At 55.6% G+C, this 21656-nt stretch overlaps 1 protein-coding gene across 1 annotated transcript in view; it reads right to left on the bottom strand.

The window, feature by feature from the left end:
• The window catches only part of GADD45G (growth arrest and DNA damage inducible gamma), a 38699-nt gene extending 18666 nt beyond the window's left edge, over window positions 1-20033 (bottom strand). The window contains exon 1 of the mRNA XM_021694338.1: window positions 19833-20033. Within this exon, the coding sequence (XP_021550013.1) occupies window positions 19833-19840 (8 nt within the window). The 5' untranslated portion in view covers window positions 19841-20033. The remainder of the gene's footprint in view (window positions 1-19832) is intronic.
• Window positions 20034-21656: the final 1623 nt, after the last annotated feature.

Here is a 21656-nt window from a genome sequence, read left to right as displayed (position 1 = left end):
AGACAGCGCAGCCCTGACTACGCCTCATTCCTCCAGGCACATGCATGCACCTGCTGACAGGTGCAGACATCTGACGGCAGCCTCGCTGGGTCCTGCATGCACCTGCTCAGCCTCCCAGGTACAAGGAGCTGCTACCCCAGGAGGCGATGCATGCCAGGCTTGCAATTATCTGCTCTTTAAGGGCTAAATACATGCCCTTGTCCCCTTGGGGGACACTGAATTGTGTCCCCCAAATTCACATGGAAGCCCTAGCTGGGATGCACGTTGTTGACACAAGCCAGGAGCTCAGAAAGAAGTCGTCCTGGGGGAGGGGGAGGACTGAAAATATTAACACAATGAGTAACTTGGCCTGGAATTTAAATACCGCGGACCAAGCGCAATGTGGTTAATGCTTAGCCTGGCCCCCTTCCAAGGGAGCAAAATAGGATATAGCGAAGTGGAAAAGACAGTTTACCAAAATGATGACTGTGACCTTCAGGACTGCTGTAACCACAGAGCCCAGGACACGCGCAGGTTTTTCAGGCCGGCATCTGGCCCTCAACGCCCTTTGCAAACTGGTCACTAATTCTCCCACAGACCGGGTAACGTTGGAAGCACAGAGCTGCTGTGGGGTCAGCACCGGGGACCGAGGAACTGCAGGGCCTTGGCAATACCGTCTCCCCAGGGACTGGAGCCAGCGGGAGGAGGCCAGGGACAGGAGCGACCTGCAAGCCTAGCGGAGGCGTGAGAGGCCCACCTGCTCCAGCCCACGGTGGGAGAGCGGAAGGCACCACGCGGGCCGGCCGTCGCGGGCCTGGCAGGGGGAGGGGGGCCCTGAGTCGGCACATATCCCACGTCCATCCCGCCCCACTCCGAGCGCTGTACATCCACCACAATTGCTCCCTGGATGACCAAGAGTGTTCACTGAAGACGTGAGCACCCCATCAGAACATTCTGGAACAAATCTTTGGTCACTGCGAGGGTCCCGGGCCTGAAGAGTCCTCTGGGCAACCAAGAGCCACCACACTGGTGCAAACGTGATTGCTGAGGACAGTGCCACGAGGTCTGAGAGGTCTGAGAGCTGGGAGACACATGTGGGGGCCAATGTCACGGCCAGCTGGACCACGGGCATCCAGCTGCATAGCCAAACAGAGTTCTGGGCACGTCTGGGTAAGACTCACCCCGGAATCCGCCCTCCCCAGTGAGCCTGGGGCTCGTCCCATCCGTGGAGGCCCAGATAGGGCAGAAAGGGGAGTAAGTCCCTCTGTGTCTGACTGCTGAGCGGGGACGCAGTCCTCTCCTGCCCCCGGGCTAAGGCTCAGGCTGCAACTCACACCGTCAGCTTCCGAGTCTCCAGCCCTCGGACCGCAGATCTCCGGACTTCCCAGCCTCCATAACTGCGTGAGCCAATTCCCTGCAATCAAGTCTATGTGTTATGTTTCTCTGGAAAACCCACACCGAGACACGCATGTTCATTAACAAAGACAAGAATCAAAATTACATTTGCAGCACGATCCCAATTTTATGTACGTAAATACATATACGCAGATGTGTGAACCCATTTGGGGAAGAACACAGCAAAATACCCCGGTGGTAAAAATACCCTGGAGTTGTGGGACCACGAAGGATTACCACTTCTTTATCTCTATGTATAGTCTGAGCCTAATTTACTTTTTTCAGAAAATAATGAACATCTGTTTTTTTTTTTCTAAAATCATACCACCCACTTTTAAAGGCATTTATTTGCAAACAACAGAAATATGGAAACTACCCATATGTCCCTCCACTAGTAAATGGACAAAGAGGTGGACCATCCGTACAAGAGACCACACGGACATGACAAGTCGCTGGCCCACATCCCCGCGCATCACAGTGATGTTCAGACATCCTGCAGAGTGTCCCATCCCATGACACCCACGTCAAGAACGGGGGGCCAGTGAGGGCAAGCAGATGCATCACTGTCTGGGGAGGGAGGGTGTTCGTTGAAGAGGACACAGGGAGACTTTGGGGGTGAAGGAAAGGTCCTGGGTCATGGAGGTGGTCTCACAGGTGTGTACCTCTGTCAAACGCACCAAATTGGACTTTTGCAAGTACATACAATTGACAGTATGAATACTAAAGCCTTCGTAATGTTAAATTGTTTCAAAGCAAACACCGCCTGGTTATAATTGAGTAACCGGATGAGGGAATGAATGCATGAATGCATGAGTAAAATCCAGGGTCGCCTGGCTGCTTCCTGAAGAGCCACCCTCCCTGGGGCGCCCTCTGGCCAGGAAAGCCTGTCCCCCAGGGCAGCTTCCTCTCTGGGGGTCAGTGGACGGGACATCCTGAGGTGTGGTCCGCAGGCTCTCAGAGCATCCCAGGGGGAAGGGCCCCAGTTGTCCACCGTTGAGATAAGCTTCCCCCCACCACCTTGACGGGTAGCTCCCAGCGCAGGGTGTATTCTCGTTCTCGGCTCTTTCCCCCGGGACGCTGGTCACTGGGAGCCCAGAGCTGCTGCTGCCGGGGCTCCAAACACCCAGGGAGACCCCTGATGTGATAAGGAGCAAGGTCAGCAACCAGGAGGGTGGAGGAGGGGCTTCCTGCTGTCTGCTTATGGGGCCGGCAAATCCCACACCCCCCCCACACACACACTCACGCCTGTGGGGTCCTGACAGTTGCAGCCAAACAGGCCCGACTCACACAGAAGACCCAAGAACAGCAATCGTCTGCCTCATGTCCACACGTCACCTGCTGATACTTATTCACCGACTGGTTTGAGGGGCTTGGGGGCCTTTTTGCTAAGTATTGTTTCTGATTTAATTTTATTCCTTCCAAAAATGATGATCTGTTACGTGTTCCAATGTTGATAGGCTCTTGAACAATGTGGGGGTTCGGGGGTCCCCCTCCCCCCCCGCAGTCAAAAATCCATGTATAACTTTGGTCTCCCCCCAAAACCTAACTACTGACAGCTGCTGTGACCAGAAGCCTTACCGATCCCATCAAGAACTGACACATACTCTGTGTGTCGTATTATATCCTACGCTCTTCGCAGAAGTCAGCCAGAGAAAAGAAAATGTCCTTAAGAAATCATAAGGACTATAACTTGGCTAATTGAATTTAAATTTTAAAAAATGAAAAAAAAATCATAAGGAAGAGAAAGTACATTTACTGGACCGTAGTGTATTTATTTTAAAAAATCCACATGTAAGCGGACCCGCAAGGCTAAAACCCATCTTGTGCAAGGGTTAGCTGTATTTATAACAATTGAATGTAAAAAGGATCACACAGCCACACAAAAACCTAAAGGAAAATGCTTCATTTTTTATATGAGCACTGTGGTCAGTGCGAATGTATCCAAGAGAGATAACTGCTCCCCAAATAAAACAATTTGCAAAATATTGTTTACCATCATTTTCCTGAATTCTGCATATTTTAAGAGCTGGCTATATATTGTTAAAATAGATTTTTTTCAAAGAAAACATCAAACTGCTCATATTTCCATCTTGGGGCGAATGGTGTTTTCCTTCTGCTCTGCACATCCATTGCTCGGGCTGTAATCACAGGGTGCTTCTCGCTCCCCTGGAAATGCCATGTGACTGCAGGGCCCCCCCAAGCCCCTTCTGTTCCCTGCTGTCCAGCACACCTGGAGCACCCCCACCGTGGGACGGGCCGGCCCCTGGAGCTGTCCCCACCACAGTGAGCATCTTCCCGAACTCGCTGTTGTCTTTGGGGCATTCCCTGGGATACCATCCTGGGACTGCACTGTGGGGTCCCCACTGTGAATGATTCCCACGGTTCTGGATAACAGGCTTGTGGACGGCCCTGCCCGCCACCGGCCAAGCGTGAGAACACAGTGTTGGGGGCCAGTCCAGTGCCCGCACACGAGAAGGAGCCAGGGGAGATCTGACAGCCGGACCTGGAGCGTTCACACCACGAGGCGAGCCCGTGTGTGGACCCCCATCTGCGACAAGGTGCCGTTGGCCAGGTGAGGGTCTTGTTCGGGTTTGTTCTTTCAGGAGCATCAAATAGGACTCTGGCACCTGCCTATCACAGGGGCCAGGAGGTCAGCATGTGAGCACACTGCCCGTGCTGCACAGGAATCCAGGGAGTAGAAAGAAGGTTTGGATTTTGCAGGCACTTTTCTTATGTTCATGTGCAATGCCCTACTGATGCATCCCAACCGAGTTTCCTCTTAACTTTCTGAGAGATTTTGCAGCCGGAGCCTTGCCTGGGAGCCCAACCGCCTGCCCCCCTTGGACACTGAGTGTCCCCCCTGCAAGGGGACGGGGATTCCCAGTCCTGGTGGTCAGCATCCTGGCAAGGAGTCTGGACAGCCCCTCCTCCTGCCGCTTAGCCGGCGGGCCATGTCCACGCTGTCCCCAAACCCCTCCCTGAATCTATTTATTTCTCTCCATTGCTGAGGTCAGGAAGCCACCATTTACCCCCTGGATAACTGTGGTGACATTTCCGCCGGTCCTCACGCGGCTCACTTTGGTGCCAGAGTGACAAATAACAGGTGACAGATGCAGATCTGATTTGTCATCTGCCCGCTCTAAATTCCTGATTGCTTGCCACGCTGTCCAGCTTGGCAGCAGCATCCAATGTGCTGCTCAAATTTTATTTAATTAAAATTAAAACCTCAGCCCCTTGGTCCCACTAGCCACACGTCAAGGGCTCAATAGCTTGGCGTGGTGATGGACACCATGTTGGACATCATCGATGTGGAGCTGTCCCCTCTGCTGGGGGCACTGGCCTCTCCAAGCCCACCTCCCCCAGCGTTCCCCACACCCACCACCATCATTCATCCTCATCCCTCCAATCCTTAGTGCCCAAGGTCCCTCCCCACCCCAGGACCTTTGCACATGATCTGCCCTATCTAGTTAATTCCTCACCTCCCTTTAGAGCTCAGTTTTGGTGCCACTGCCTCTGAGGTTCCCCTGCCTTCCCTGCAGGACAATCAGAGGGCTCCTTCTACTTCTCCAAAGCACTTATCGCTGCTGTAACTCAAATAATAAGCCAGACCACCCATTGCCCAGTGTCTCATTCTCCCACAAGAATGGGAGCTCCCAGACAACCCCCAGAACAGGGCAGTGCTTGGCACAGGGCGGGAGATGAATAAATACCCGTTAAATCAATGAGCAAGTTTACAGCCTGATTCCAACGTGACTAAGTATCAGAGGGGTGTTAACGTCTGGCAAAGGGGGCGCCCCTCACTTTTAACGTGGAACAACTGAAGCCGTGAATTGAATGTTTCGCCGATCCGGTGCCTGCCTCATGTGGCATTTACTCCAAGGATAGAGGAGGGGTGGGGGAAACCTACCCGCGAGCATAAGGATGTGGCCCAGCTCCCAAGGCCCCCGCGGTTGAATGAAATGTCCCGTGAATCCCAGAGGCCATGGTCAGAGAAGGCCGTCAACAGCAGGTGCACTCGGTGGGTCGTACGTCCTTGGGTATTGGGATTCCCCGCTGCCGTGTGCTCTGGGGAAAATGATGGTATGGCTGGCGTCTGCTTCAGTGTGAACCCTGCCTCACACACACACAGTGGTATGTGTGGGACGGCTTTTAAACCCCAAATAAAGCTGAAACTGTAAGGCTTCTAGAAGAGAACCCAAAAAATCTTCCCTACTCAGGTGTAGACAGAGGCTCCTTAGGACACATAAAGCAAAACCGCGCAAGAAAGTATTGGTGAATCAGCCTCCGCCAAAATGCAAAGCTCCTGTTCATCAAGAGACATCAGTAAAGAATGCACAGCAAGCCACATACGGGGAGAAAACGTTTGGAAAACACAGTCAGTTCTTGGCATCTTCACAGTGACTGTGTTCTCTAAAGCTACCCGAACGCTGAATTTGCAAATACGGGCTGGGACGTCGCTGCCAGGGAAAAGTAGAGCAGGTGCCTAAGAGCCGCTGGTCACATTTTCATCAGCTGATCGAAGCACCACCTCGTTTTATGCTTCTGTTTAAAGACGCCTGATCTAAGGGCTGCTGAGATTCATGAGCATGGGGCTCGGGGCCAGCGGCACCGTCGCTCACGCCCGTCGGCTGGGCTGACACACGTGTTTCTCCGAGAGACAGATCACAGCCTTCTGGTGCTCCTGGACACGAGACAGCACTTTAAGCATAGTCCTTGAATTTCAAACAGAGAATCGCCAACAAAAAGCACAAAATTGCAAAACACGTGGCACCGAATCGACCGTGAAAGGGGCCCTTGTTTACGGCATGAGCTGTGCAGCAGACGCTGATCCTCCCTGCCCCGCACGCTCACCAGTGACCGGGAAACGCCCTGAGCCTTCATTCGTGGTTACAGATACACTAAAGTGAGCAAGTGAATTCTCACCTATGGAACCCACAAACAGCGAGGGTCGCCTGAGTCTGATGAAGGACCGCGTTCAAAATATGGGAAGAACGTCTGCACGGCCCGGGTCGGCCCGAGGTCCGCGGGGCCGAGGCGGAGAGCCCCCTGAGCCCTGGGCAGGACGACCGCTGTGCCGTCACTGTCCTCTCGGGGTCCCATGGGCCCCTGGTGTCCCCGGACCCAAGTTGCTGTCTGCTGTCCTGCCCCGGCTCGGAAACTCAGACTGATTCCGGGACGTGTGAGAACGAAGCCACTCCCCCAGCCTCGTCCAGCGTCGAGGGCAGGACGTGGGCATCTGACCGGCAATGGGTTTTGTTCAGTAAATGTGTCAAAGGAGGGAATCGGTTTCCCAGGGCACGTTGGCCCCTCTGGGGGCGGCCTGGGTGCTCAGCTTTGTCCAGCTACAGCTGCAGGCACTAGGTCCCTCCTGGGAGAGACGTCCCAGGACTGGGGACTCGGGGGCAGACTGGGGCTCCGTTTCAAGGGCAGGTACTTGCCTCACTTTTGCCCCTTCCTGGGCTCTTGACACGGCACCTCGCCCCTCCTTCACCTCTTCACTTGGCTGTTTCTCTCCTTGTCTGCCCTCGTGCGTCACTCTCTAACCCACTCCTTTGTTTTGTGAGAAGGCCGGGCGCAGTGCGGCCGTCTGCCCGGGGGCTCAGGGCCCATCCCGGGCTCAGAAGACCGCCTGACACAGGGGGTACCCAGTGCCTCTGTGTGGCGGGGATGGCCACCCAAGGCCAGCTCTCCCACTTGCAGAGTTTTCTCTAAACGCCTAGCATCTCTGCGTTCCGTCTCTCACACCGAGTCAGCCTCATGTCCATGGAAGTTGAGACAGCCTCCCTCCTCTCTGCCTCTATGGCAAGTACCTGCATTCCCTGTACCATTTCAGGGGGTCAGCCTGTCCCCCAGTCTAGATTTCTCATCTGGAGCCCACAGCAGCCGTGCCGCAGACCCCTCGACTCCTGTCTGGCACTGAGATTCTGGAGAAATTATCCCACAGATAATTCCAAATGCCATGGAATGCCTGGACCTTCAAGCCGTGAGAAGTTCTAGAATGTTCTAGGTAGGAAGCTAGGAGAAGGGGCCATCAGGAGGTGGGCACAGGCAGGGAAGCTGGCTGGGGACAGAGACTGGGAAGAACCTGGTCCAGGGGCAGCCCCCCTGCGCCTGGGTCTGGCGTCTCCCCCGGGGGGCATGCACCTGCTGGGACGGGGCTGCCGCCACCCTGTCCAGGAACCACCCTGGACCAACAAGCACCTGCTCCAAGGGTGTCTAGTTCAGCCCCCTCTCCTGCTTTCAAATACCCTCTGTCACTTCAGAAACATCATGGTGACTGTGATTCTAAGCGTTGCCTGTAACATTCCCTGGCAAGCTGGGACATGCCGTGAAGCCAGACCGGAGTCTCTGGGTCTTTCTCCCCAGTTAGGATTGTGGCTTGCAAGTGTCCAGAACAGTCTGCAGCTCCATTCCCCTGCGGCTAATGTAACCCTGAGAGCAGCCCCACTCGCCCTCGCTGTGGCACAAAGGGGGTGGGAAGGGATGGTACACAGGTGATGTCTGCAGGTGCCTGAGCTGGGGAGACGCACCCTCTGCAGGGTCAGAACACCACCGCCCTCCCACATTCGGACGACACCCAACCCACGCCTCCATCTGCCAGGGTGGGCTGTAGCCGCAGACCTTCCCCGGGCTGGGCGAGCCAACGGTGAGCCCCTGGCCCTGGACTGCTCTCCCCTTGGTCCCACGTGCGAATCCATCCATCCTTGCAGGACCACATCCTCCGGAAAGCGTCCCCCAGACCAGCTCTGTGTGGCTGGTCTTCACACGGGACCTGCCCTTTCGAGTGATGCCTGTCCTACAAGTTGCTGTTTCCCTGATTCTGTTTTGTTTCATTTTAATTAACAATACATGGATGCTTCTCACGTGCCCAACTCTGAACCAAACGTTCCAAGTGCATTTCTCCTTTAGCCTCCCTCCCCCCACACAGGCATCAGGCTCTGCCTCTTACAGATGGGGAAACTGAGGCCTGGGGAGGCATTTGTCCCCGTCCTCCAGCTGCTTCGTCATGATTCACACTCAAATCAGGGTGGAGCAGGGAGAAGGCCACAGGAGAGGGGAGGACCCACGCGGGGGCAGGCGGGGGCTCTGGGGCAGCACGCAGTCCCCTGGGGAGATACCTGTGGGCACGGCCCCGGGGGCAAGAACCATCATTAAGAATTTGAAGGCGGGAGCGCCTGGGTGGCTCAGTTGGTTAAGCGACTGCCTTCGGCTCAGGTCATGATCCCGGAGTCCCGGGGTCGAGTCCCGCATCGGGCTCCCCGCTCAGCGGGGGTCTGCTTCTCTCTCTGACCCTCTTCCCTCTCGTGCTGTCTCTCATTGTCTCTCTCAAATAAATAAAATCTTAAAAAAAAAAAAAAGAAAGAAATGTGTTGGGCGCCTGGGTGGCTCAGTTGGTTAAGCGACTGCCTTCGGCTCAGGTCATGATCCCGGAGTCCCGGGATCGAGTCCCACATCGGGCTCCCTGCTCAGCAGGGAGTCTGCTTCTCCCTCTGACCCTCCTCCCTCTCACGCTCTCTGTCTCTCATTCTCTCTCTCGCAAATAAATAAAATCTTTAAAAAAAAAAAAAAAGAATTTAAAGACGTCCTAAGTACCTGGAGGGATAGACCCCGTTTGTGGACTGAAACTTTCAGTATTGTCAAGACGTCAATTCTCAAAAACCTGATCTGTGAATTCAGCGTGATTCCACTCACATTTCCCTGCACGTGAGCTGGGCTTGGCAAGCCCAATTCCAAAATCCGCGGAAGCAGAGTGGCCACGACCTCCTGGCGGTGGAAGAACCTGTTCTACTGGGCGCTGGGATTTGTAAGAAAGTCACGGAAGCTAAGCCCGGGAGACATTAGCACCAGGGCTTGGGAGAAACAGCCTGGAGAGCTCAGAGGGACACCCGTCTTCGTCTGCGGGGAGGGGGCCTCGGGGCAGCACGGTCTCCTCGGGAGGCCATCCCCATGGCAGCCGGATCCAGCCCCAGCCATGGTCTCTGCATCACATGCTTCCAGCAGCAGAGAGTCTACGTGTAAAGGGCCGGGCCATTGAGCTCTTAGAAGTCACACAGGCGACCTTCAAGACCTCTGGTCGACAAGGACTTCTTAAACGTACTCAGCAGCAAACCCAAAGAAAATACTGAGAAATTAAGTACTTCCAGGCATCAGTAGGGACCACAGAGAAAGCAAAAACGGGCAGCAGGAAGGGATGGTGTTAGCAGATAGTGCTGAGAGGGTGGTAGCTGGGGGATGAGCCTCCTGTGGGGTGAGGGGAGCCGGGACTGCGCAGGGGGTGTGCAAGGGGGGCCCCAGAAGCCGGCCACGAGCAGCTTCCTGAGCTGGAGGTGTTTGCATGGGGGGCTGATTTACGATAAGCAATGCATTTTCTGAACATTTCTGAATGTGTATCACATTGCGCAATAGAAAAATGTGAAAATACAGTTGATCCTTGAGCCACACAATGGCTGGGGAGCCGCCCCCACGAGGTCAAACATCCAGTATAACTTTTGACTTCCCCAAAACTCAACTACGAGCAGCCTACTGCAGACCAGAAGCCTTACTGATTAACGTAAACAGCCGATTAACACATAGTTTGTGTATATGTATTATATCCCATGCTCTTACGATGAGTAAGCTAGAGAAAAGAGAATGGTCTTAGGAGAATCAGAGGAGAAAACACATTTCTGTATGTCCCACTTCTCAAAACTATTCCGTGTACAAATGGACCCATGCAGTTTAAACCCACGTCGTTCAAGGGTCAACAGTATGATACTTAATTTTTAAAAATCCTGCAACCATGGATGAAGCTGTTTATTGTTATAAATAGATGATAATGACATGTGAGCTGTATTTTTAAAAGAAGAAAATGTTCTTGGTTGTCGGTAAAGCTTCAGGAAGCTCTGGAAAGAGAAGGGGCTGCCCTCCTCTGTGCAATCCCCCCGGGCTTCCCTCATAGGCCACGCAGGTGGAGCGCCCAGAGTTCAGCACCTCTCCCCCCACTTAATGCCCCCCTGCCTGGTCTTCACAGGCCTTTGCAGAAATAAAGAGCAGCTTAAGAAGTTAAACATGCCTGCTCATGACCGCCCCACCCTGCACTTGCAAGCCTGCCATGTGAGAGACGCCAAGTGTCTCGGCGAGCAACGGTGACCCGGGGACAGTCACAGAGCAGGGCATTCTGTGCCCTCACACCTGACTCGTGCCGTCAGGTGGCACAGAGTCTGTGGAAGGGGGGTATCGTGGGGAACAAGAAGGTCCATTCCTCACTGGAAAAGCAGTGTTTTCAAGGACACTGTGAGCCCGGGGGGGGCACGCCAGCACCCGTGGAGAGCTGGCTGTGAGCTGGGTGTGGCCGGGGCAGCGAGCAGGCGGGCGCCCCACGTCTCCACACCCACCCCGGGCTCCCAGGTCCTGTTTGGAGCAGGCTGGTGTCCTTGCAGGCAGCTCCAAGCCTGGGGTAAAGGTCACAGAACAAAGCACTCGAATGATTAACAGGGACAAACGTCTTGCTTGGGCCCCGAGCAAGGACGCTGTGGCTTTGCGTCTCCGGGGTCTCAAGGATGTGGATAGTTCAAGCATCTCCAAAGCCCACAGAAGTAAGCTCAAGGGTCAAAGTCAGAATGCACTTCGCTCTGAATTCAAATTATGTTTTTAGGCATTGGGCAAGGGATGAAAAAGAAATACTTACTATGTCTTTATCTTTTAAGGGAAATAACCTCCCGCAAGAGTCACCATGGCCCGAGACAAGAGCACGTTGAGTGGGGAGGTGGCCGTGGGCATCCCCCTGCTAGGGAGGGATTGAAGATGCAGAGCCTCTCGAAGCATAACCTGAAGAAGATGCACGTGTACGCCAAAGTAAACTATAAAAAAGGAACAGGTGTGAACGTTTTTTAGGGCACACAGTAGTGGGTGCTGGTGAGGATGCAGGGTACCTGGACCCCCCACACACTGTGGATGGGAAGACGAAATGGCGCCGATGTTTGGAAAACAGTTTGGCAGTGCCCTTAAAAAGTTAAACATAAACTCACCACACGACCTAGGAATTTCACCCCTGGGAACTTGCCCCAGAGATATAAGAAGATCTGACCGCACAAAGATTTGTATGTGACCGTTCACAGCAGTGCACCTGGCCAGAAGGCAGAAAGGACCCCTATGCCCAATAACAGATGAAGAGATAGCTGGTTTATCAGTACGGTGGGGTATTACGCCACATTTAAAAGGAACAGACTGCTACAATGCGGGTGAACCAAAAAAATGTTATGCTACGTGAAAGAGGCCAGGGGCAGAGGGCCGTGGGGGGCACGACGGTGCAGGTGTGGAATGCCAGGAAGGAGGATCCGCACACACAGGGAGAGCATGGTGGCCTCGGGGTGTGGGGGACAGGACACAGGGATGTTCAGGGGTGATGGGAGTGCCGTAGACCTGCATCGTGGTGAGGGTTGCATAACTCCACAAACTTGCCGAAATGCACTGAATCGTATGCTTAACATGGGTGAACTGTGTGGTGTGTTCGTTATGCCTCAAGAAAGCCATCTTTGGGGAAAAAAGAAACAGTAAAGAATGAATGGAGAATAGATTATTCCACAAATAATACGGAGCTGTCGGCCACGTGGTCCAGGGAAGGAGATCAGTCTAAGTCCTGACTTGTGATGCACTCACCAAAACCAACCTAGTTTTCTATTAGCCAAACCATAAGACGATTAGAAGCGGTTAATAGATAACCAGTTTCCGTGTGGGGAAAGGCTGGCTGAGGACAAGAGCAAGGGAAAGTCTGTGCAGGGAAAGCGAGGCTGACGTTTGGTGGGCACTTATAGGCATGCAAAATACACCAAAGCGGCTTAGAAGACAAAGGGCAAGCCAAAAACAGAATTTCACTGCAAATATGGCAGAGGGTTCATTTCTTTAATGTTTAAGTGTAAGAATCAATAAGGAAAATGTTAAGAGGCCCAGCGTCTCCTGCACAAAGACAGCGGGGCAGCCCGTGTTCCCGAGCTCCGAGGCGGCTAGCCACGGTGCCCATGCTCTCCCAGAGACCCTCGCCCTGGGGATTAGGGCTCTGTCCCACCAATGTGCAGGGACCCCCTCGTGAAGCTGCAGCACCGCTCGGAGGGCACAGTTTGCCGTGGTGATGGGTCTCCTCGCTTCAGCCTGAGTCTGCAATGTTCTGCCTAAAGACCGGAACGAGAGGGAACAGAGCGACTCAGGACAGGGTGCACGCGGGATGCACCTGCGTGCAGAGAAGCAGGACGAGGCGCGTGGCCGCACAAAGACCAGGGCCTGAGAACCAGCCAGAGCCAGCATGAGAAGTCCCCATCCCCTCTCAGGCGTGCAAGAAGGCGCACATCTTCATATTCTCCAGCTCCACTTGGACCTGGCCCAGGACTGGCTGTCGGTCTCCCTCCCCTGCTACACGGGCTGTGTCCAGGTCTCGGGAACGCTGGGGGTGCAGACAGACATCCTGCCCAGCACCCACCCCGGCCCCTGACTGAGCACAGAAGCACATCTGCCTGGGGCACACGCCGCTCCCCGGGGCACCGTGTCACTCTGCAGGGCCTCCTCGGGGCGTGGGCAGCGGTCCCGAAATCATGGCCCCCAAGCCCACTGTGTCCTCCCCTGTCCTGGGTCTTCCCGCCCACCAGCCCACCCAGGAGCACCTCGGCAAGGACACAGGGTTTAAAACACATGCCATACACGTGTATGCGTGTGCACACATGTACACCACACACGCGCACACGCCACATGCACGCACACGACATTACACACCACGCACCGCCACGCACACAGAGCACAGCTACACGCACTTCACGTGCAATAAATCGCTGACTTTGCGGAGTCCCCGGTGCCCCCACAAGGTGCTGAGGCCACGTAAGGACTCGCCATGCTCAGAATGCGGTGAGGGGGGTGGAGAGGGACCAAGCCCGGAAGGTGTCTGATCGCTCGCCCCCCTGATCGCCACGGAGCCTCACTCCCCAAGCCTGGGGAGGAATGAGCTGGGCTGTGTACTCCATCCTGCCCTGTACAGCAGAAGGAAAAATGTCATGAGGGCTAACAGAGGACCACAGGCTTGGGGGGCGGTCCAGACAAGCATGGGGTGACCCCTCAATATCCGAGAGGCTTAGTGCATTGAGAGAACGGTCTACTACCTTTGGCACTTTATCTAACAATAGTTTACTTAAAAGGCCATCAACAATCCCCCATGGTGCAATGCTTCTCAAACTCAGGGGTGCATCGGAACCCCTGGGGGCTCACTAAAACACATTTGCTGGGTTTCTGAGTCAGCAAGTCTGGGGCAGAACCTGAGAATTTGTATTTCTAACAGTTCCCAGGCAATGCTGAGGTTGCAGGTCCCGAGACCAGACTTTGAGAGCCACTGCCCTAAATACACACCACTCTCCAGCGGGTACATCAGAGATGTTCTAAGAAAAATCAGATGTCCCTAAAATGTGAAACATCGAGTGCAAACTCAAGCGCTTCCGAACACTTAATTAAAATCGAAAGACGACTTTATCAGTTGCTCTTGAGCATTTTAAATAAACAGCAGGTGAAGCCCTTCCACACGCATTATAAGGATTACAAACAATCAGTGCATGCTAGGTAAATATTTACCAAAGTGGTAATTCATGCATCTCAGCTGGCTTTTCCATGATCTTGCATTCCAGGTCAGATTTCTGTTTCCAACATTTCTAGTCTCCCCCGCCCCCGCCCCCGGGGCACAGGTTTACCGTCCAAAGCCCAGTAACTCAGAGTGAGGCACGTGGGTGTTGGTCGTGTCCTGCGGGCGAGGCGCCCTGAGCCGTTCCCCGGGGGGACAGCCCGCTCTGTGCAGCAGAAACCCCCCAAATTACAAACCCCAACCAACTGGACTGGTGTTGTTCTGGGACCTAGGCTCTACTCCCGTGTCTGCTTGTTCTGGACGTCTTAATGCGGCCGTGGGCTGTAGACGGCTCACGCTGACCGCAAGGGCCAATCGGTGGTGGAATTATCAAGAATCTCAGGAGCCATCATGAAAAATCAAATTACATCAACTTAGAGCCAAACTGCATTAAAACCAAGGTAATACATCCTCAAACTCGTTGCTCTGTACTTATTCTACTGTTAGCTCCGCCCTGCGGTGTTTGCGTCTGCTGTGTCTGTGAGAGAAACGGGACCTGACCATGAGCTGCTTGCAGCTCTGCCCAGCCCGCCTCGGTGACCTCGTGTTGGTAGCTAGAAATCGGCCACGGGGGGAGTCTTTACGCCTCGGGAATCTGTCAGTCGGTTTCCCCGCCCAGGCAATTATTAAAGCTTCACCACGACGATGTCGGTTCTGTAGTCACAGAAGGAAACTTAGAACATTTTAGTAAGAATTGTCGCTATTTAGGGCGACGGGAGGCACAGGTGCCAGGGACATGATGGCTGGAGCCCAGCTGCGGACCCGCCTTCTCCCCACTCGGTCCCATTGTAGAAGGGAGCGTGACGGGCTTGGGGGCCTGGGGACCCGGGAGCTGGGGGTGGAGCAGGAAACAGAGGCTGCAAGAAGCGGGGGGAGGGAGGGGGGACCCGCGGTGGGTGGGGTGGAGGCTGTGCAGGGAGCTGAGCGCGTGCAAGTGCAGGTGGGCTGGGAACCCGTCTGCTCGCTACCAGGGAAAGAACTCGCCGGAGACAGGGGGATGGACGGGAAGGGGCACAGATGGAGGGCTCGACGCTGTCGTGGATCCAGGGATGTGAGAGGGAGGGCTGGAGCGCCGGGGGTGACCCAGGACCTGATGCGCTGGAGGTCAAGCTCAGAGACGGGGCAGGTGTAGGGGGTTGTAAGCAGACCTATAGTCACGTGCTCCTCGCGGACCCCACCCCTTTCTTCCAAGACCAGCAGGGGAAGACGCACCTGCAACAGCGTTCTCTTTCACTTGGACCCTTTATAAATGCAGCTGACAGGCACTTGCCATCTAGAAAGTGCACGGGGCGGGCGTGGTCGGGCACAGCCCTGCTGCCGGGGTCCCGGAGCCTCACGCCAAGCACAGAATTGCTGTGTCTGGGGATGACGTCTCTGTCCATTTGTCCCCATCATCAAACGAGCTGGGCATGCACCCATGTGACTGGGCCAGTCGAGCCGTCTGTCCCCACCTTAACTACACGATCACTGTCACACGCGGTCACACACACGGTTGGAGAAGCGATGGCCATGCATGTGAATAAAGGGTACCAAACATAAGTTGGGGCTTTCTCCATATGGCCTCATGACAATTTATATGTTGCACACACTTTGTGAGATGCCCGAGTCCTCTTTGGAATGAAGCAGGTGTCTTTGGCTTCCTCCGAAAGTGGTTTTTTGGGAAGTCGATTCCGGGAAGCACAAGTAGGGAGTGGGGAGATGCAGGGGAAGGGAGAACAGCCACCAAAGGCACATTCGTGGGCAAGTCACTGTGTGGGTGGGGGGGCTTGGTCCCACCGGTCCCTCTGAGACCCCAGAGGACACCCAGAATTGTCCTCCATGCGTGACTGGTGGGCTTGCCCCAGGTTTGCAGATGCCCCTGCATTTCCAGGGCCCATCTGCATGCGGGGACATCCCCGTGATGCTGGAAGGAAGCCCCAGCGAGGGAGCCGGGATGCTGTCCACCCCATGCAGCCGCTGCAGAGCTCAGGGGGGTCGTGGGAAGTTGGGGAGAAGCACCAACAGCAGAAGCGCACAGATTATGTACATTTAAGAAAATGAAGCAACACGTCAGTGATCCTTGGAAACAAGCCGTCTGTTTTAAGCTTGTGGATAATTGACCCAGTGTTGTCTCCCACGTTGCCCAGTAAAGGCATTCCGAAACTCTCTGCTCGCACTGACCTCCCTGGGAGGAGGTGGGCGTAGGAAGTGGGCAGGCGCGTCTCCAGCAGTGAGCCATACAAGCAGGAACTCACCAGGCTGTCCGGGGAGGGGGATTCGCAGAGCAAAGGTAGCTGCAGCCCCCCGTACCGCCAGAGATGGAAAAGATGCCCCCCACCCAGGAAAAAGGACAACTCTGTCTTAAAAAAAAAAAAAAAAAAAGAGGCGGCAGGCTCTCCATTCCCCATCTCAGGTTGGGGGGCATGAAGACTGGTTTCTAGGTCTCAGAGGGTTAGGACAGACTTCCAGCAAAACATGGCAGGACCATCTGCCATCCCGGGACACCCCTACCGTGACCACAAAGGTCAGAAAGGGGTAAACCTGCACACGACCAACAAAGGACTTGTACCCCAATATGCAAAGAACTGTGACGAGTCGGCAAGAGAAGACATCCCAACAGAAAAATGGGCAAAGTACCTCGGTAATCACAAAATACGTTGTGCCCGTGGTGTGTCCACACAATGGCGCACTGTGCCGCGGTCAGAACGAACAGGCCCGGCTCCTCCCGTCCCTGCCTGGCTGACCGGCACACCGCCAGGCTGAGTAACAGGAGCCAGAGGTGGGGGGCTCTGCGGAGTCCTGCGGCCACGCTCAGCCACCGAGGGCGACCTTCGCACACACGAAGCCGGAGGAATGGGGTGGGAGTCTGCTGGTTCTCCTGCCAGGCCTCGGGCTTTTAAAACTTTGTGCGTGTCTCACCTTGGTAAAAATAAAATTAATTAAAAAAAAAAAACAAAACTCTGAACTCCACTCAGAGGGTCAACATCGAGTGCACCATCCCTGTGCATCTACTCTGTTCCCGGGGCGGTGGTGCCTACGGGTGCGGAGGACCATAAGACCTCTGCTTCCTGGAGCCCTGAGTCTAAGAAAGAGACAGCACTCGCCCAGAGGAGCAAGGCAAACAGAAACCGCATGTCCAACCGCCCAGAGTGTCGGGCAGTCTGTCGTGGGCAAGGTGTCTTGCCTCCCGGGGTCCTGCAGCTACTTGCTCAAGGCCCCGGGCGACTCAGTGCTCGCTGTTGGCTGAATTTAACAAGAAAGGCCCTTCTTGTTCCAAATGGCCCCACCCCACCCCCGTCATGACAGTATTCCATTAACTGTGGAATTTATAGTTCAAGGGGAAAACGGGCGCCCCCAGCCTGTGGGTGTTGAGTCAGTTTTGTCTCATGCACGACCCCGTGCAGCTCTAGGAACCAGGTAAATGTGGATCATGAATGACTAGGGCGTAAAGCACCAGCACGTGTTTTGGAAGGGCAGGGATCCCTCACTTGGCCCCCTGCACAGGGAGCACAAGAATAAAGAGGAAGTGGCCCGGAGACCAGGCTCTCTCCGGACCCGGCCACAAACGGTGTCTGCTCACAACCAAAGGACCTGGCCCTTCCTTGGGCTCTGAAGACAGGAAGCAAGAGGAACATCTGGTTTATAGCTCAACGCCCCGCGGAGGCTTGTCTGCCACCCTCAGAGTGGGGCCTCTCTCTTCTACGGTTTCTTTCCAGCCTGGGACCCGACTACCGACTCCGACTACCGACAGTCACTCACGGCCCCTAATGAGCACACACAGCAGAGTCATCCTCTGGCCGGAGCCGAGCCCTGCACCAGCGGCCTCACTCCCCCACGTAGAAGGCAGGCGGACGGTCCCTGCGGAGGCTCCACGGGCCTTCCGGAAGCCCACACAGCCTGCAGGCATGAGGCAGGTCGGAGCTCAGAAATGCCGGATCACCGGGCTGCAGTGTGCCTGCTGTGTGGACGTGACACCGAGGAGCTGGCCTTCTCCCCGCCCCACATTCTCCCCCCTCCCTTGGATCGCAGACCTCCTCAGAAGCCTGCATTTGCCTGCCGTTCTCTGAAGTCAAGCACTTGATCACGTCCTGGTGGCCACCGTCACGGCTTCCCCCTGCTTTGCGGAGCCCCGCCTCAGTCTCCTCTGACCTGTTGGCCGTTTGGGGCTCCCTGGGCCGGTGGGCGTGGGTGTCCCCAGGGGCTCGCAGCCTGCAGCCATGCACCTCCCAGCCGCCACAGGGCACCCAGAACTCCCCTTCCCCCCACCGCCCGCACCTCCCTGAGGCCCTGACGCGGACATCCCTCCCCAGGAACATAAATGTGCCCCTTAGAAATGTAACAACTGTCAACAACGTGTCAAAGCTCTGAGTCCATTGTGAAATCCACGACAGCTGCACTCAGAGAGTGTGAAGATCGCCACTCTTCATCCAGAGAGAAAATTGGAATTTTCACTATCTCCGACAAGTGTTCTGAACTTATTTCTATACACAACCCCAATAAAACTCAGACACACCCAGCGTTCTGCACACAGGCACACACACACAGCCCTACACACCCATGTGCTCGTCCCAGGCACGTGCCTCCCACGGCGTGAGCGACTGTGTACAGTCCGCATCCCCACCGCAGCACCCAGGACCCTCAGCAAATGCTCGGTGGGCCTGAGGGCCACTGACGTGCTCCTGGGGACCACGCAGGTGAGGGAGCACTGGCCTGACACAGGGGTGGGTGCTGGGGGCCCGCTGGAGACCGAGATCTGGCCGAATCGCAGCCCCAGAGACGTTCGAGGAGCGTGCCGTGAGGAAGGGAGCGTTTTCAATCTCCAGTGTTGTTTTTGGTGTTGTCCATTTTACTTGTCATAAATCACAACCCATGCAAAGTTACGCAAGCATGTGCAAAGTTATGATGTGAACGTCCGTCTGTGCATGTCCTGGGAGAACCACACACACGCGCACACTCACACACGCACAGAGCACCTAGCGTCTACCTAAGCAGGGCTTTGCTTCCTTCCCATCCTGCAGGACACAGTGACCCAGGCAAACAGCTTTATTCTTCATGATGAGAACTTCCCGAAAGACCCATCGACTGGTCAATGGAAAACATCCACAGATAGCTTGCACACTAAGATTCTGGGGATCCTTCAGCTTGCTGCTCTCTGGATCCCCGCCTGTCACCCCGTCCTCACCGAAGCCACCTTACACTGGAGGTCGGATGCACAGGGGACTCCGACCTTGCCGCCCCACAGAGGCTCTGGGGCGTGGGCCTCCCTCCTGGGGCCAGACGCTTGCTCCCCTCGCGCGCAGGTGCTGGTGGTGGGGAGGTCTGGGGTTCTGGCACCAACGCTCACAAGCAGATCTGGGGTGACCGGGCTTGTGTCTCGACAAACGTCTTATTTTTTAATTGATCTTTTTTAATCATAAAACCACCTGGATAAACATTACTAACCCCCTAATGGAAATAAGTCAAAACAGGGAGGTTGAGTTCCCAGAGTGGCTGGAGAAGAGCAGGGCCGCCGTGGCCCCACAAGGAAGGAGGACGGGGAGCTGGGGAACTGGCAGAAAGCGAGTCCATCGATGCTCGAAGGGGGAAAGCACAGCAGTTAGGAATCGCAGGACGGAATCAGGTCAAGGGCCTGGCTCTGCCCTCTCTGCCCCAATCTCCTCCCCTCGGCCGCTGTGTGGGGTTTTCGCTGCACGAAGCTGCCCCCGGATGGCCTGCTATGGGTCGTGGTAACCCCAGCCTGCCACCTGGCGGTACCACCAGACACGGAGCTGGCGCTGGGGCCGCGGGATCCTTCCTACCCCCGCCCTCCAGCCGCCAAGCCACAGACACTGGCTGAACTGGGACCAACCTTGGCATGTTGTGCCCGTGACATCTTGTCAGCCATCTGAGGGATCATCCCTGGTTTATCTGTCACCATAGCAACTGGAAAGCTCCGGAAAAGCCAGCCTTATGCTATCTCCCGATATGAAGGCTCCATCTTCCGAACAGCAGACATGCCTCACGCTAACCACACAGGCCCCGGCTCGCAGGGCGTGGGGACGCCACCCACGGGCCACAGCAGAGGGGGAGTTCCCCGGCCGGGCCGCCCCAGTGATGCAGATGGCCCGGTGTAACTGGTGCCACGAGCAAGGAAAGGGCCCGGCGGTGGCTGGCTGTCTGAGGACTCAGCATTGCCGTCCGGGGCTGCTGGGCATGGAGCATCGTGTACCCAACACCAAGGTGACCCACCCGCCCCCGCAGTGCACTGAGGGACGGGGCCGCCCGGAGGGGGTGACAGAGCGGCTGTCATGGGACACCGGCTTTGCTCAGCAGCCCTCCCAGGCCCGTCCACGTCATGACACAAACATGCCCACACCCACGGAGGGCTTGCGTGTCGAGCAAAAGCTCCTGGTCAGGGCTTCCGATTATAGATGGCATCGCGACAAGCCATCCTGTGCCACCTCAGTTCTTCTCCTGGCTGCTGAGATGGGCAGCAGGCTCGTGCCAGGAGCCCAGGCTCAGCCGGGGCGTTCTCACGCATCCCCCGTGTTATCCCCGCGACAGCTCAGAGACGTTGGTGTTGTTCTGTCCATTTTACAGATGACAGAACTGAGTCTCAGGGCATTAGATCACAGAACCCAGATTCAAAGCCCCCGTGATTAGGGCAGTCAGATTATATACAGAGGCCCTTTTAAAGTCAAATCTCAGACACACAACAAGTAACTTTAGTGTAAGTATATCCCAAACATGGCATGAGACACCACTTCTATCTGCTACATCTGGGGACTCGATCACATTTAAAGCAAGTAGCCGTCCACGGGCTAGGATGTCCATGCCAGTTGCTGGCCGGGCTGAGCCATGGACGCCCCGAGTGCTCGCTGCTCTGGGCCGCCTGCACCACCACAAAGGAATGGCCGGAGCTCCAGGGTGGAGGCTGTGAGTCCGCCCCGGGAACGGGCTCCCTTCCTGAGTACCAGGCACCGGAACCCCAGGTCACAATGGCTGTGGGCACCCCAGGCTAGGGAGTGATGCGGGCGCCCCCAGGTGTGTCCAGACACCCAGCGCTGCGTGTGTATTTTTCAACCCTTGACAGCAGAAGCTGGACACGTGGGGCAAGAAGGGCTCCTGGCCAGGAACCAAGACAGGGGCCCTGGGAACGGCTTTCTCGTGCATGGATTCCTGGCCCCATTCCATTCCTAGCATGAGAAAATTCCTCATTGGCAAGAAACACAGACTGGGATGATCCCAAGTCACCCCCCATTCGCAAAGACCCCCGACCAGGGATGAGCAGACAAAAATCAGACTCTCCGGGGAAGACCCACGGCGCACAGAGAAGCGCCGTGCTGGCTCGCAGGTCCCAGGGCTGGGGGCGCGGTCTCATTGGCCGAATGTCATCCCCCCGGGATCCTAGCCCCCCACCTGTTTCTGGAGGCCAGGACAAGCGGTTGCCTCAGGGGGTTGGGGAGAAACTGGACAGTGATCCACCTGGTCATCCATACAAATATGTGGAGAGGAATAATCACCCCAATAGGGCATCTCTGGGGAGGACCTGCAGACCAGAGGAGGGGTGGGCTTTGTGTCTGCGGGTGTGTAGGGCTGTAAGAGATCCCCCTCTTGAGCTCTCCTATTTAGAGTGGGAACCCGGACATCCCCACCCATCGTCAGAAACTGACACGGAAATTCTGTCCAGGCT

Source organism: Neomonachus schauinslandi, chromosome 13 (assembly GCF_002201575.2).
Source record: "Neomonachus schauinslandi chromosome 13, ASM220157v2, whole genome shotgun sequence".
NCBI classification, from domain to species: domain Eukaryota; kingdom Metazoa; phylum Chordata; class Mammalia; order Carnivora; family Phocidae; genus Neomonachus; species Neomonachus schauinslandi.
This window is presented reverse-complemented; position numbering and strand designations above follow the sequence as displayed.